Below are 17,539 nucleotides of genomic sequence, written 5' to 3' on the forward strand. Positions count from 1 at the left end.
GAATTTGCATCTAACAGACAGGAAGGACCTAATTGGCATCCTCCACGTGACAGAACTTCAGAGAGACAAGTGCAAATCGTAGAAATTGATCCGCGAAATGACGGGAATAATCAAAGACGTGACGCAAACAATCGACAATGACTTGCAGCTTCGGCTTCTGGCAGCAATATAGACGGTTCAGAAAGTAATGACACTACGACTTTACACTACGTACGCCTGGAAGACATGAGAGACATTTTGTTAGACGAAAAGGAAAATAATGTAGACGCATTTTTACATCCTGTTATTGAAGTATATGTGGGTAAGAATAAGTTCACTGCAATATTAGATTCTGGGAGCCCATTGAATGTCATTAGTGAATCAGTTTTTCGTATATGTGAAAGAACTATTGCTTGTCCTGTGTTACCTATTTCTAAAACTACAATTCGAGGAGCGATTTCTGGAAAAAGTGTGGAAGTCAAACAACAGACCAACTTAAATTTTAGTTGTCAAGGATACGAATTTTCTGCTAATTTTATTATTGTTCCATTACTCAGTACCCAAATTATATTAGGTATGGAATTTCTTAACGCACATAAGGCAATTTTGAACTTTAAAGAAGGAAGTGTGAATTTGACTGTTGCCGGAATGCCGAAATGTTTGAAATTTTTCGAGTGTTTAACAAGATCTGAACCAGATGCAAAATGTTTAAGGTTTCTTACTTCTGATGTTTTCGTTGAGCATTATGACGACAGTGTGTTTATTCATGACAATGACAATAGATACCGCGACGCGATGGATGATATCATTAATAGCGAAAAATTAATTAATGAAAAGGTTAAGAAAGCTGAAGTGCCAGATGACGTTGCAAGAGAAGAGCTGCACCACATTTTGACTTCACATGCTACAGTGTTTAGTCATCACACAGGAACTATACAAGGCTTACAATATTTATTTAAAGTAAAAGAACACACACCATTTCGCGGGAAAACGTACGCTATTCCTTTGGCTTACAGAGACAAGGTTAAGAATGAACTTCAGTACATGTTAGATCAGGGCATTATTGAGCCTGCCGTCAGTCCATATACTAGCCCATTACACGTTGTTCTTAAAAAGGATGGATCAATTCGTTTGGTTCTGGATTCCAGACAGATAAATAACATCATCATTCCTGAAACTGACCGCCCACAAAATTTAGATGTACTTCTTCAACATTTCCATGGAATTAAAGTTTTATCCACGATTGATATGCGCGCAAGTTTTTGGCAAATAGAACTCCACCCTGATTGTAGAAAATATACTGCCTTTTTAGCCTTTGGTAACTGTTACCAGTTTCGGAAATTACCGTTTGGACTTACTGTATCTTCAGCAGCATTCATTCGTAGCTTAAATGAAATTTTACCTGTTTATATTCGTGACAACATTATTTCGTATGTTGACGACATTCTTATTGCTAAACATTCTTGGAGTGAGCACAACAAAATTTTGAACTCATTATTACGTATCTTTGCAAAAGTTGGCATTACAGTAAACTTGGAAAAATCTGAATTTGGTCGTTCTCAGGTGAAATTTCTCGGTCACATTATTTCTACAGAAGGTATTCTTCCTGATCCAGAAAAATTAGACGCTATTCGTAATTATGCTGTTCCTACTACAAAACGTGATGTTCGTAGTTTCCTTGGTGTCTGTAATTTTCTTCGACGCTTTGTTAAATTGGACGATTTGGCCACACCTCGTTTATGTGAACTATCTGGAAAGAAATCTAATTGATGTTGGGATGAGGAAGCTCAGTCAGAATTTGAACAGCTTCGTGATGCTTTAGTTGCTGCTCCACTTCTTTCACATCCGGATTTATCTAAAGAATTTTGTTTGGCAACGGACTCATCATACAAGGGCCTAGGGGCACACTTATTTCAAGAGATAGAACAAGACGGCGTTGTAGTCCAGAAAACTATTGCATTTGGAAGTCGTGTTCTTTCTAAATCAGAAAAGAATTATTCGATTACGGAACTTGAAGCTTTAGCTGTTGTATGGGCTTTCACAAAATTTCGCACATTTTTGTTTGGCAGACATACCAAGGTTTACACCGATCATCGAGCTCTGGAATTTCTTATGTCGACAAAATTAACTCATGGCAGATTGTCACGATGGGCGTTGTACCTACAGGAATTTGACTTTAGTATTGTTTACATACAGGGTTCTTCAAATATTGTTGCTGATGCTTTATCACGTGCACCTATGGGTTTGAAACAAAGTGCTGAAGAGGACTGCAAAGAAAACAATTATTGTTTGATGTATATTCAAGGTGTTGCGTTTGAGAACTTTATTTCGTCTTCGCTCCAGGACATCGCTAAGGAGCAAAATAAGGATCCAATCTGGAAGGACATTAATGAGAAGTGGAGGAGAAAGGAAAGCGTAGCGATTAGACAGCATTATTTAGTTCGCAATGACATTCTTTTTAAACGGAAATCGGTCGACAACTCTGTTTGGTTAGTTTGTATTCCTGATGAGTGGGTCAATAAATTGATTCGGTATACGCATTTCAGTTATGCACACTTTGGTCCCAGAAAATGCTTTCATAAATTACGAGAAAATTGTTACTTCAGTAATATGGAAAAACGTATTCGATCTGTTCTGGCCAAATGCAAATTATGTCAAAAGGCTAAGCCGCCAACAGTTTCTCACAGAGCACCGTTGTTTCCTATCATTCCAGCGAAATTAAAGGAGATGGCTGCAGTCGATTTGTGCGGTACAGTGGTTCGATCTACTAATGGTTTTGCGTACATTTTCGTAGCAGTGGAGATGACGTCGAAATATGTGTGTTTTACACCTTTACGCAAAGCAACAGCTCGTTCAGTATCTAACGCTTTCATCAAACATTTTCTTAAAGAAGTTGGTCATGTTGATTAGGTTATATCAGATAATGGATCACAGTTTCGTTCTAAAATTTGGCTTCGTACTCTACAGCGTCGTAAAATTAAACCAATCTTCATTTCACTTTTTCACCCTCAATCTAACGCTTCAGAGAGATGGATGAAGGAAATCAATAAATTGTGTCGTCTTTATTGTCATCAGAATCACAGAACTTGGGATCAGTATCTTCATATTTTTCAAAACATTCTGAATGAACTCCCTAATGATTCAACTTCTTTACCGCCTTTACTAATATTAAAAAACAGAGCACCGACAAATCGCATATCTGAAATCGTTCCTTTTCCGCCTTCACGGAAACTGCGGCATTCTGAAGTTGTCAACCTGGCTCTGCAAAATATTGCATCTGCGGCTGCTAGAAGAGAGAAATCAGCTAAGCGTCCTGGTCGTTCAAAAATCTTGTCAGTTGGTCAGAAAGTGTTAATTAAGTCTCATCGTTTGTCTCACAAAGGAAAAGGCTTGTGTCGCAAATTTTTTCTGCTTTATAACGGTCCATATAGAATTCGCAAAATTATACATGATAACACTGTCGAAGTAGAAACTCTTAAATCTCGACGCTCTAAAGGAATACATCATATATCTAACGTAAAAATTTTTGTAGAATGACATACTTTTGAGAAACCAACAGCTAGATGTAAACATGCAGAGAATACAAGGATACCGCGGTGTTTTGGCGGCGGCACATACTCAAAGCAACAGTCAAGTCTGCGCGCCGCACAAGGCAGTCGTTGACCGCAAACAATTGCTTCCTACGTCACGCGCCTACAGCTGATCGAGCGCTCAGTGCGAATGCACTGACAGCCGTAAACAAATACACAATTTAATTTCTCCGACTAAATTCAGTATAAAGCTATAGTGACTTGATGAATTATGTTATTAACATTCAGTATTTTTCAGGATACGGTTCTATAAAATATTTAAGAACTTCAGGTAAATTCTGTGTGTCTCCGACGTTAAGAGGACCTGCTATCGAGAAATTTTCAGAAAGAATGTAATTTCCAAGAAGAAACTAATAAACTAAAAAGGTAACTATTAATTGAGTTCATTTTTCAGGTAACATATTTCCACTTAGGTACGTACTTAAGACGTAATTTGCTGCTCGCAATTACGTGATTCATACTTTGTGCTAAATTTCATGTGTTATGAAATTACTTGTGAAGCGACGTGCTTGCGTACGTTAACTGATTTTGACAATGGTTATTAATGAACTGGGTTGTAACTTGTGTATATTATGCATCGCTTGGCTGCACTGCTTTTTCACTGATGTCATATTTTTTTTAATTATGTACCTGCTGTGCTTATTTATTTAAATTATAATTGTCACCTGATTTATTGTGCTGATGTGGTTAGGTATGTAAGTTATACTTTGTGATTTATCTGCTTGCGCCTTCATGTTTACTTATTAGGATGACATATGAACATTTATTTGCTTATGCTGATATGATGCTAATGACCTGTTTGCTGCTATGCGTATGGTTTGCATATTTATACATTTCTGTTTGTTGTCATAACTACTCTTTAATTTGGTGTATAGAAATGGTGATATACTGTGTATGGACATAGAGTTTAGGTCACACTATTGTATTAATTATAGATTGTTTGCTTGGCAGAGCCTCGTTGTAGGATTTGTGCTGCATCCACTTTTTGACATTCTGTTCACTACTGGTATATTTACTCGCTATTGCTTGTTTTGCTTACGCTCAGTGCCTTATATTTTAAGATGAGAAAATGAACTGCTATAATTCGACGAACGACATTGGTACAAAGAACTTCGTTGAGGTCACATGAGCTGGAGGTTTTATGGAAGCTGTATAAATTTATGCTAATAGGAAGGAAGCTAACGACATGACATACCGAAACTAGGTTTAGACCATTGACAGTTATTACACTGCATTTTTCGTGAGCAATTGAAATAGGAAGTGACACTTGACACAAGAAATACTCCACATGTTTGCTTCTGTTTGCCATAATTCTTGAAGTGGTGTACACACTGTGAAATATTGTGATCATTCACATTCCGTAATCGTACTTAATTACTGAGAGTTATTCGAACTAAGTCTGTTAGAGGTCATGTATGCATTTCTTTGTTTATAATTCATAATGAGTAGAAGATTTGGGTCAGATGGATTACACAGAGGTTGTGTGTTGACAGTGTGTCTTCGGATTGTATGGGATGATGAGGTTTGCATTAGGATTTTATCTGTACTTGTTCGAGGAGACTGACTAGGGGAAAGAGTTGTTATGGAACTGAAATGATATTGGTAATAAGGTTTATATTTATCGACGTATTAAAGAGGTATTATTGAGGTATAGAGATTATATGAAGTTGATGATTATTGGAGTTTTTGTGGACAAGAGGTAAGGTAAATGATATTGATGATAAGAGTTATATGTATCGACGTAAGAAGTATTAGTGAAGTATTGAGATTATGTGATGCTGATGATAATTGGAGTTTTGGTGTATAAGAAGTAAAGTAAGTGAGGAGCATATTTTTTTTTTTTTTTTTGTTGGTCTTATGGAACAAGGAGGATGAAGATAGCAGACTAGAACACTAAAGTAGAGGGAAGATAGTCTATACACACACTTTGTTAAATCACTGAGCAGTATATACTTTTTTTTGAAGAGAGGAAGTCTTTGCATATCTTGGCTTACTGACAGTTGTTCAACAACAGTACATTTGATCTGGCTTGGCAAACATTGGTCTTGACATGATGACTATGACGTTGACTTAGCTATTATTGACTGTTATACATTGCTGCCATTACTACTTGATACACATGATGAACATCAGATTTTGACAGAATTGCATTTACACAGTTAATACTATTCAATTACACAGTAGTACTTAATGTGGATGAAAGATGAGTGAATGTGTTTTGTGTGTTTTCCTTTCCTAATCCTACCCACCTATCTCGTAAATATTATTTTATTTGTTTGTAGTGGCTTGCACTGACACCCATAAATATTATAGGTTTACTGGTATTTGTGTATTTGTAAGAGTTAATATGACAATTGTCTGATATCACTTGTGTGTTTATTAGAATTTGTATGTTTAGTGTAAGAGCATTGTAAAAGCATTTGTATGTGTATTCAAACTATTGTTCATGCCTGAACTGTCTGATTAGTGATGGTGAATATTATGGACTGTTACCTGCACTTTTTTCAACGTAATGTGTGACACTTAGGAATGATTAATTTCTGCTGTTGAACTGTGAGATCAGTGATAGTGAATATTATGGACTGTTACTTGTACTTTTTCTTTGGTGTCACTAGGACATGTTTAATTTCTGCTGATGAACAGTGTGATTAGTATGTGCATTCAAACTATTGTTCATGCTTGAACTGAGTGATCGGTGATAATGAATATCATGGGCTGCTGTCTGCACCTGCTCAACATTGCTGGGTGCAACTGATGGACTGTTTCTGCTGAAATGATGTCACTTGTTGGTGTCTGCACCTGCTCAACATTGCTGGGTGCAACTGATGGACTGCTTCTACTGAAATGATGTCACTTGTTGGTGTCTGCACCTGCTCAACATTGCTGGGTGCAATTGATGGACTGTTTCTGCTGAAATGATGTCACTTGTTGGTGTCTGCACCTGCTCAACATTGCTAGGTGCAACTGATGGACTGCTTCTACTGAAATGATGTCACTTGTTGGTGTCTGCACCTGCTCTCAACTTTGCTGGGTGCAACTGATGGACTGTTTCTGCTGAAATGATGTCACTTGTTGGTGTCTGCACCTGCTCAACATTGCTGGGTGCAACTGATGGACTGCTTCTACTGAAATGATGTCACTTGTTGGTGTCTGCACCTGCTCTCAACTTTGCTGGGTGCAACTGATGGACTGTTTCTGCTGAAATGATGTCACTTGTTGGTGTCTGCACCTGCTCAACATTGCTGGGTGCAACTGATGGACTGCTTCTACTGAACTAATGTGACTTGTTGCTGTGTGTACCTCTTCAACTTTACTGGGTGCCACAGATGGAAATGCTTCTACTGAAATGATGTCACTTATTGGTGTCTGCACCTGCTCAACATTGCTGGGTGCAACTGATGAACTGCTTCTACTGAACTGATGTGACTTGTTGCTGTGTGTACCTCTGCAACTTTACTGGGTGCCACAGATGGAACTGCTTCTACTGAAATGATGTCACTTGTCGGTGTCTGCACCTGCTCTCAACATTGCTGGGTGCAACTGATGGACTGCTTCTACTGAAATGATGGTCACTTGTTGGTGTCTGCACCTGCTCTCAACATTGCTGGGTGCAACTGATGGACTGTTTCTACTGAAATGAAGTCACTTGTTGCTGTCTGCACCTGCTCAACATTGCTGGGTGCAACTGATGGACTGCTTCTGCTGAAACGATGTCACTTGTTGGTGTTTGCACCTGTTGACCATTGCTGGGCTGGAATTATCAACTATTTGTTTTTTGTTTTTTGAACAATTAAAAGTATTTTATGTGAACATTTGTATAAACTGATTTTTTGTGTATTGTGTAAACTATTATGTAAAGCCACATGTATGAAAAGAATTTGTATTGCCTACTGTATTTTATATATTAGGTTATTGAAAGGTCAGTGCAAAGCCAAAATTTTAACTAATTATGTGATATTTAGGTATTAATATTATCTTTTACTTTTGTCTGTATTTTTGTGGACGAATTTGGTGGTATTTTCACCACCAATGCTGGCAAAAATACCATCAAATTCTGGCCTGTGGAGGAGGGGCATATGAAAGGTGGCTACACTGAGCCACTGCGCCAGAGATTGCGCCAAAGAGTACTATTAAGCCGCCTCCACAGTGCTTGTTAAGAACTCGTAGAAGTCAGTGCTTGTCGAGAGCTCGTAGAAGTCAGTGCGTGGGCAGAGCTCGTAGAAGACAGTTCGTGTTGAGATGTGCTAGTGGGCAAGGCTTGTCGAGATGTTGTAGTAAGGAGTGTTTGTTCCATGTTTTATCCAGTTATTTGATGGGAGAGGTAGCAGATGTTATTGTAATGATCAGAGTGCATTTCGTCAATATATATGAAGGTAAAAACCACAATGTTCTTTTATTATTTGTGTGTCTGAAATTATGCGTCATTACAGGTTCAGTCAACAAAGCATCTGGCTTGTGTTCTTGTATTAGAGTGAATTCTAGTTTTCTTGCATAATTATAGTTTTTCTAATTTTCTTTTATCACGTCAGTATAATTGGTATTTAAAAATTCTTGTCTTGTTGGAGAAGAACCGTGCCAGATGTGTACGTTGAGTCACACTCCCACATACAGAACAGTTACTCTTGTGCTTATTGGTTTTGTAGGTTTTATAGTTGCTGGGGACTTAATTAATAAACTGTGTTTATGAAAATTTTCATTTCATTGTTTGTTGTTGTTCTTTGCAGTCAGATAGCGTAATAATTCTAGTCAGGGCCAACCGTTTACGAGACTTGCGTAATCGGACATACTAAAAACTGAACAAATATTTTCAAAATATTTAATTAAGACCCCCATGCAAGATCAATACAAACATCATATCTGCCCTTTTTATTGCTCATGAAAATCACACATTGCATGTTGTACCACCATAAAGCGAGACCTTGAGAGGTGTCGGTCCAGATTGCTGAACACAGCGGTACCTCTATTACCCAGTAGCACGGCCTCTTGCATTGATGCGTGCCTGTATTCGTCGTGGCGTACTATCGACAAGTTCATCAACGCACTGTTGGTCCAGATTGTACCACTCTTCAACGGCGCTTTGGCGTAGATCCCTCAGAGTGGTTGATGGGTCACGTCGTCCATAAACAACCCTTTTCCATCTATCCCAGGCATATTCGATAGGGTTCATGTCTGGAGAACATTTTGGCCACTCTAGTCGAGCGATGTCGTTATCAAAAAAAAAAAAAAAAAAAAAAAAAAATGGCTCTGAGCACTATGCGACTCAACTTCTGAGGTCATCAGTCGCCTAGAACTTAGAACTAATTAAACGTAACTAACCTAAGGACATCACACACATCTATGCCCGAGGCAGGATTCGAACCTGCGACCGTAGCGGTCAGGCGGTTCCAGACTGAAGCGCCTTTAACCGCAAGGCCACACCGGCCGGCGATGTCGTTATCCTCAAGGAAAACATTCACTAGATGTGCCCGAGGGGGGCGCGAATTGTCGTCCATGAAGACGAATGCCTCGCCAATATGCTGCCGATATGGTTGCGCTATCGGTCGGAAGATGGCATTTACGTATCGTATAGCCTTTACGGCGCTTTCCATAACCACCAGCGGCGTACGTCGGCCCCACATAATGCTACCCCAAAACAGTAGGAAACCTCCACATCGCTGCACTCGCTGGACAGGGTGTCTAAGGCGTTCAGCCTACCGGTTTGCCTCCTAACACGTCTCCGACGATTGTCTGGTTGAAGGCATATGCGACGCTCATCGGTGAAGAGAACGTGATGCCAATCGTGAGGGGTCCATTCGGCATGTTGTTAGGTCCATTTGTACCGCGTTGCATGGTGTCATGGTTGCAAAGATGGACCTCATCATGGAAGTCGCGAGTGAAGTAGCGCATCATGCAGCCTATGGTACACAGTTTGAGACGTAACACGACGTCCTGTGGCTGCACGAAGAACATTATTCAACATGGTGGCGTTGCTGTCAGGGTTCCTCCATGCCATGATCCGTAGGTAGCGGTCATTCACTGCAGTAGTAGCCCTCGGGCGGCCTGACTCGGCATGTTACCGACACATACTTCCTGCCTCTCTGTATCTCCTCCATGTCAGAACAACATCGCTTTGGTTCACTCCGAGACCCCTGGACACCTCGCTTGATGGGAGCCCATCCTGGCACAAAGTAACAATGTGGACGCGATGGAACCGCGGTCTGGACATGGTTGAACTACAGACAACACGAGCCCTGTACCTCCTTCCTGGTGGAATGACTGGAACTAACCGGCTGTCGGAACCCCTCCGTCTAATAGCCGCTGCTCATCCATGGTTGTTTACATCTTTGGGCGGGTTTAGTGACATCTCTGAACAGTCAAAGTGACTGTGTCTGTGATACAATATCCACACTCAACATCTGTCTTTAGGAGTTCTGGGAACCACACTGATGCAAAACTTTGTTTGAGACGTGTATTTCACACCAATAAAAGGTATTGGCTTGTGCCCGCAACCAAGAGTGCTTTTTTTAACTTCATCAGCACTTTCATATAGTCGTCCTCCTTCACGGATTCCGCGCTGCAGCTACGGTCGCAGGTTCGAATCCTGCCTCCGGCATGGATGTGTGTGATGTCCTTGGGTTAGTTAGGTTTAAGTAGTTCTAATTCTAGGGGACTGATGACCTCAGATGTTACGTCCCATAGTGGTTAGAGCCTTTTGAAGCATTTGAACCTTCTCGGATTCAGACACACGGTAATCCGAAGGAGCGAGATCAGGGCTGTATGGGGGACGCAATGCGACCTGAAATCTCAATATCTGAATCACAGCAAGAGCTAGGGCGGCTCATTCTTCAACATCACGCTGTACTGGGCTGTGTTCACTGTATCACCCCTTGTTCGTGCTCCAAAATCGGCCCATTCGTATCCCAGAAGCGGGCTGAGACTTGAATTGTTTCTTGGCTGAAGAAGACGTGTGTCCCCATTCTTATCTTTTGCTTTCTGGTTCGTAGTGACGCACCACGTTTCTCGTCCTGTGGCCATATATATCAGGAAGTTATATCGCTCCAAAATTATTTGGCGGCGTGATCACACACCGTCTAGCGTTCACCGGCGAGCGTCCTAGGCACCCACCGTGCACACAAAAAACGGTACTTGAGAACCTCACTAACAATGGAATGAGCTGATCCGACACCAATGCTCAGTTCCCTGGCTAAAATTTCCACAGAAATATGCCAGTTGTCACGAATCGTAGCGTCAGCACGTCGTATGCTCCCGTCAGTAACGGCCGTGCTGGGATGACCAGAGTGTTGCTCAACTGTGACTGACGCTGTAAGCTTTCCAGTAATTTTCGTCTGATTGAGATATGAAGGGTAACTTTGTTTTCTTAAACGGTATGCTATATAAGAACGTAGGCTTCGGCGGCCGGTGTCATAGTGATTAAAATTCTTCTGGGTATTATGCCGCGTCAATGCTAAAAACTAACAACAATAATAAACTTAAACCGACTACATTGATTTCTAAAACTTTCTCCACATGTAACGTGTACTTTGGATAACGTATTCAGCTGCTGAGCGAAACTGACTGTCCGTTGTCCCTGTGCTGCATATGTGAAGAGTGCGATGAAACTTTAAACTTCATCAAATGAAAAATTTGAAATTAAGAAAATAGATCCAATTAAATGCCAAAGGGAACTAATTGTATGCTCATTGAAAACTACAGGGAGTCACTAACTATTGCCACCCAGAATAACTCCGAAAGTATAATAGTAGCTGAAAAGATTGTGGGCCAAATGTTGCATGGGACAACAGGGGCCATAATCTGACGTTGGTTTTCTGTTGCTAAGTGGGGTCACGTCAGAGATATGAAGGGTAACTTTGTTTTCTTAAACGGTATGCTATATAAGAACGTAGGCTTCGGCGGCCGGTGTCATAGTGATTAAAATTCTTCTGGGTATTATGCCGCGTCAATGCTAAAAACTAACAACAATAATAAACTTAAACCGACGTTTCGGCCGAATCGCAACGGCCTTCCTCAGGGCACGGCTCGTTTTGCATGGGGTTAGGTGCTTCTATTTATTACAGACTATCGATGTCTGACGTCACTGTTGTGAAAATTTCAATTGGCCCTCTAATATGATTGGCTAGTCATGACGTAAGATGGAAGGAAAGAGGCTATTCGTGGATGTCCATGTCGTCAACGATTGGTGGCTGTCCGCCAATCAGCGTTCGGCTTCTGGCCGGCAAGTTTTCCTCCTGGTGTGCGCAGAAGTGGATGCTATAGTTTGATACTTATTTTCTGATAGTGGCTATGGAGACGAATTCAATGATGTGTAACAGTAAGGTCTTTGAAGGTCAACGAAGGTCACAAAAATCGCATGAACGTCCATTTACAGAAGCTGTTCGAAGTGATCACCATTGGTATCAATGCAGTGCTGCAATATTCTTATCATGGATTACGTGGTCTTCCTTATAACTTCGGCGCATATCGAAGCACATACTCTGACAATTCTCTCTCGCATATCTTCAGGTAGTAGGAACGTCTTATAAACAATGTCTTTTACCAATCCCCACAAGAAAAAATCCAGAGGCATCAAGTCTGGCGAACGAGCCGGCCACGACACAGAATCAAGGATCTTATTCACTACTCTTACATTGATCTCACTTATCTTTGTCTTTTTTTTTCTTTTATTGTCATTTCATCCCCCTGCTCAAGACAGAAAAGCATTACATATATAAAATGCAGGGTTAAAAGATGAAATGTACACATGAGAAGGGAGAAACAATTGGAGTTAAAATATAAATAATGGGTAGTTGGATGAGGCACGTTTACATAAAATCCACATACAGTTAAAATGGCTCTCGATGATGACGTCGCACATAAAGATTGGTAGCACGAATAGCACAACTGAAAACGGTGTTCACAGCATGGGACGACGACGACACAGGCTGCACTTGTGTTACCTACATGGCGAGCACCAAAACGCGACAATGTATCTGCATTAAAATTTTATGGGCCTGCGAGGGGAGGAGAGGTCGGACAAGAGGATGAGAGAAAAGAGAGATGGGGGGGGGAGGGGGGTTGATGGAGGAGAGGGTGTAGGAAGGGGGGTGTCGGTAGCACAGCAAGTGCCAGGAGATGGGGAGGGTGCACCAGGACTGGGAAAGGAAAAGTGACGAGGACAGAGACGACGAGGGAGGATACGGTGGAGGGGGCAGGGAGCCCAAAGGAGAAGGGCATATCTTTGTCCCTGATCAGTAAAAAATTATTTACAATAGCAGAAACCATATGAGAACCTTACAATGTACTTCCGCTTTTAAAGGAATGTACCTACTCGTCCACTCTTGTCTCATTACTGCGGCTACTCCATACTTTTCCAACATCTTTCTACTGATCTGCCGAGGTTGTACGTCCAGCGAGCACAAAAATCGACTTACTGCTCGCTGTTCTCCTAGGGTACACACAACCAGTGATGAGGCCATTTTGTTTCCTACTCAGCTTGTCATGCCATCTGTCAACATATGCTGGAACTTTCATTTCCCGCGACTTTCAGATGCCTGACAGGTTAACTGCATTTAATATTGCTACTTTTTGAATTTGCCTCGTACTTCTGGTCAGGTACATCTACATCTACATTTATACTCCGCAAGCCACCCAACGATGTGTGGCGGAGGGCACTTTGCGTGCCACTGTCATTACCTCCCTTTCCTGTTCCAGTCGCTTATGGTTCGCGGGAAGAACGACTGCCGCAAAGCCTCCCTGCGCGCTCGAATCTCTCTAATTTTACATTCGTGATCTCCTCGGGAGGCATAAGTAGGGGGAGGCAATATATTCGATACCTCATTCAGAAACACACCCTCTCGAAACCTGAAGCTACACCGCAATGCAGAGCGCCTCTATTGCACAGTCTGCCACTTGAGTTTGCTAAACATCTCCGTAACGCTATCACGCTTACCATATAACCCTGTGATGAAACGCGCCGCTCTTCTTTGGATCTCTTCTTTGGATCTCTATCTCCTCTGGCAACCCAACCTGGTACGGATCCCACACTGATGAGCAATACTCAAGTATAGGTCGTAGGAGTGTTTTGTAAGCCACCTCCTTTGTTGGTGGACTACATTTTCTAAGGACTCTCCCACTGAATCTCAACCTGGTACCCGCCTTACAAACAACTAATTTTATATGATCATTCCACTTCAAATCGTTCCGCAAGCATACTCCCAGATATTTTACAGAAGTAACCGCTATCAGTGTTTGTTCCACTATCACATAATCATACAGTAAAGGATCCTTCTTTCTATGTATTCGCAATACATTACATTTGTCTGTGTTAAGGGTCAGTTGCCACTCCATGCACCAAGTGCCTATCCATTGCAGATCTTCCTGCATTTCGCTGCAATTTTCTAATGCTGCAACTTCTCTGTATACAACATCATCCGCAAAAAGCCGCATGGAACTTCCGACACTATCTACTAGGTCATTTATATATATTGTGATAAGCAATGGTCCCATAACACTCCCCTGTGGCACGCCAGAGGTTACTTTAACGTCTGTAGACGTCTATCCTTTGAGAACAACACGCTGTGTTCTGTTTGCCAAAAACTCTTCAATCCAGCCACACAGCTGTTCTGATATTCAATAGGCTCTTATTTTGTATATCAGGCGACAGTGCGGAACTGTATCGAACGCCTCCCAGAAGTCAAGGAAAATGGCATCTACCTGGGAGCCTGTATCTAATATTTTCTGGGTCTCATGAACAAATAAAGCGAGTTGGGTCTCACACGATCGCTGTTTCCGGAATCCATGTTGATTCCTACAGAGCAGATTCTGGGTTTCCAGAAATGACATGATATGCGAGCAAATAACATGTTCTAAAATTCTACAACAGATCGATGTCAGAGATATAGGCCTACAGTTTATCGCATCTGCTCGACGACCCTTCTTGAAAACTGGAACTATCTGTGCTCTTTTCCAGTCATTTGGAACCTTCCGTTCCTCTAGAGACTTGCGGTACACGGCTGTTAGAAGGCGCGCAAGTTCTTTGGCGTACTTTGTGTGGAATCGAATTGGTATCCCGTCAGGTCCAATGGACTTTCCTCTGTTGAGTGGTTTCAGTTGCTTTTCTATTCCTTGGTCACTTATTTCGATGTTAGCCATTTTTTCGTTCGTGCGAGGACTTAGAGAAGGAATTGCAGTGCGGTCTTCCTCTGTGAAAGGTGTTTAGTATTTCAGCTTTACGCGTGTCATCCACTGTTTCAATGCCATTTTCATTCCAGAGTGTCTGGATATGCTGTTTCGATCCACTTACGGGTTAATTGCAATTAATACTGTTACTTTTTGAATTGGCCTCATACTTTTGGTCAGGCAGTGTATAGAAAACAATGAATGGTTCGAATGTACGAGCAGAATGTGACAGTCTGTTTTGTTATGCTCTGACCCTTACAGGTTGTCCATAGATGTCAATTTGTATACACAGATCAAAAATACTTCAAATGGGCCTAAGCACTATGGGACTTAACATCTGAGGTCATCAGTCCCCTAGACTTAGAACTAGTTCAACATAACTAACCTAAGGACATCACACACATCCATGCCCAAGCCAGGATTTGAACCTGCGACCACAGCAGCAGCGGTTCCCGACTGAAGTGCCTAGAACCGCTCGGCCACAGCGGCCGGTGAACACAGATCAGCCAGAACATTATGACCACATTATGCTTGGTCGTGCAGTGAAGCGAGCAGATAGCAGTGTGTGTGTGTGTGTGTTGTGTACGGCAGGCAGCTGTTCTCGCGGCACGTCTCGGCCGTTGTGGGGGCGGTGCGGGCGCTGCGGCCGGCGGCGGTGGCGCTGGTGTGGGACGACATGCTGAGGCGGTGGCCGCCGGCGCACGTGGCGGCGTCGGGGCTGGGCCGGCTGGTGCAGCCCGTCGTGTGGGCGTACGGCGCCGACGTGGCGGCGCAGGTGCCGCGCTTCGCCTGGCACGCCTATTCCAGGTCCTTCCGGCAGGTGTGGGTCGCCTCCGCCTTCAAGGTGAGCGGCTCCAGCAACTCACTCTCGCCCTGCACCAACACTGCGAGGGGTACTCAAAAGGTGACCATCTCTAATGGTGTCGATATGTCAGTCCTCACTTGTCATTTTTAGGGTTCCGTAGTTCAGTCGGTGAAAATGGAACCCTAACAGCAGGGGCGGCCCAGAATGCGGCTCATGGGCCATGTGCAGGCCCTAGTGCTCTTAGCTTGGCTGGCACCTATCCCCACACTAGGGGGATACCACAAACGTGCTGCCCTTCAGCAGTCGCAGGGGTTACATGTCACCCAGCGATTTTCATTTTGTTATGCTCTGACCCTTACAGGTTGTCCACAGATGTCAATTTGTATACACAGATCAAAAATGCTTCAAATGGGCCTAAGCACTATGGGACTTAACATCTGAGGTCATCAGTCCCCTAGACTTAGAACTAGTTTAACATAACTAACGTAAGGACATCACACACATCCATGCCCGAGCCAGGATTTGAACCTGCGACCACAGCAGCAGCGGTTCCCGACTGAAGTGCCTAGAACCGCTCGGCCACAGCGGCCGAGGAACACAGATCAGCCAGAACATTATGACCACCTACCCACTGACCGGTATGCCCCCTTTGACACGGAAAACAGCAGCGACACATTGTGGCACTGAAACAATGAGGCCTAGATTGGTCGCTGGAGGGAGTTGGCACCATGTCTGCATACACCATCTAATTCCAGTAAATTCCTAGCAAAAGGCGACGAGCTCTGAGGCCACGTTCAATCACATCCCAGATGTGTTTGATTGGGTTCAGATCTCACGAGTTGCAGGATCAGCACTGTGTTCTTCAAACCACTCCATCGCATGCTTGTCCTTATGACATAGCGCAATACCTTGTTGATAAATGCCACTGGTGTCAGGAAACATGATAGTCATAAATGGGTGTACCTGGTCTGGTCTGATACTCCTTGGCCATCATGGTACCTTGCACAAGCTCCACTGGACCCATGTGTGTCTATGTGAATGTTCCCCAGAGCATAATGGATCCGCCACCAGCTTGTATGCGTCCAGCCGTACATATGTCAGGAATTGTCCCCTGGAAGACGATGTCTTCGCCTCCTCCTAGCGGCACGATGAAGAAGATATGAGAATTCATCCAATGTTCTGCCACTACTCCAGTGTCCAGTACCAACACTCACGTGCCCATTTCAGTTGTAGTTGCTAGTGTCGTTGTGTTAACATTGTCAGATGGGTCATCAGCTGTGCAGACCATCGTTAGGAGAGTACAATGCCCTGTGTGTTCAGCCACACTTGCACCATGCCCAAAAAACCAAATGCGTGTGTAATCTTATGGGACTTAACTGCTAAGGTCATCAGTCCCTAAGCTTACACACTACTGAACCTAAATTATCCTAAGGACAAACACACACACCCATGCCCGAGGGAAGGCTCGAACCTCCGCCGGGACAAGCCACACAGTCCATGACTGCAGCGCCCTAGACCACTCGGCTAACCCCGCACGGCTGCACCCTGCCCAACACTAAAGTCTGATGTTAGTTCCACCACAGTTCGTCGGCTGTCCTGTTATATCAGTCTGCCCAGTCTACGACATCTGACATCTGAGAGGTGGCCGTCCAACCCCTCGACGTGTGGACATGGCTTCACCTCAATTTCGCCACATGTTGCAGGAACTCACTACAGCACTCCTCGAACAAACGCCGAGTCTTGCAGTTTCCGAAATGTTCTCGCAAAGCCTCCGGGCCATCACAATCAGATAGATTGCATGCCTTTCCCATTCTACACACAGACAGATCGCTCACAGATACTACATGCACTGTGGGGGTGTATGACTAGCAGTCATTCCTCGCGAGGTGGCTCTGCTATCGTCTGGATGGGTTTGTATCGACAGTAGGTCGGTGTTCATAATGTTCTGGCTTTGGGATCCATTTTAAGGGTCAGGATCTCACCACTGTTACTTGAATCTACTGTTGTGAGG

The 17,539-nt window shown here is 43.0% G+C and overlaps 1 protein-coding gene across 1 annotated transcript in view; it reads left to right on the forward strand.

Annotated features, from left to right (window-relative positions):
• LOC124716768 (hexosaminidase D-like) overlaps positions 1 to 17,539 on the forward strand; it is a 554,827-nt gene that overhangs the window by 393,724 nt on the left and 143,564 nt on the right. Inside the window, exon 7 of the mRNA XM_047243314.1 lies at positions 15,315 to 15,567. Coding sequence (XP_047099270.1) covers positions 15,315 to 15,567 — 253 coding nt within the window. The remainder of the gene's footprint in view (positions 1 to 15,314; positions 15,568 to 17,539) is intronic.

Source organism: Schistocerca piceifrons, chromosome 9 (genome assembly GCF_021461385.2).
Source record: "Schistocerca piceifrons isolate TAMUIC-IGC-003096 chromosome 9, iqSchPice1.1, whole genome shotgun sequence".
Taxonomy (NCBI): Eukaryota; Metazoa; Arthropoda; class Insecta; order Orthoptera; family Acrididae; genus Schistocerca; species Schistocerca piceifrons.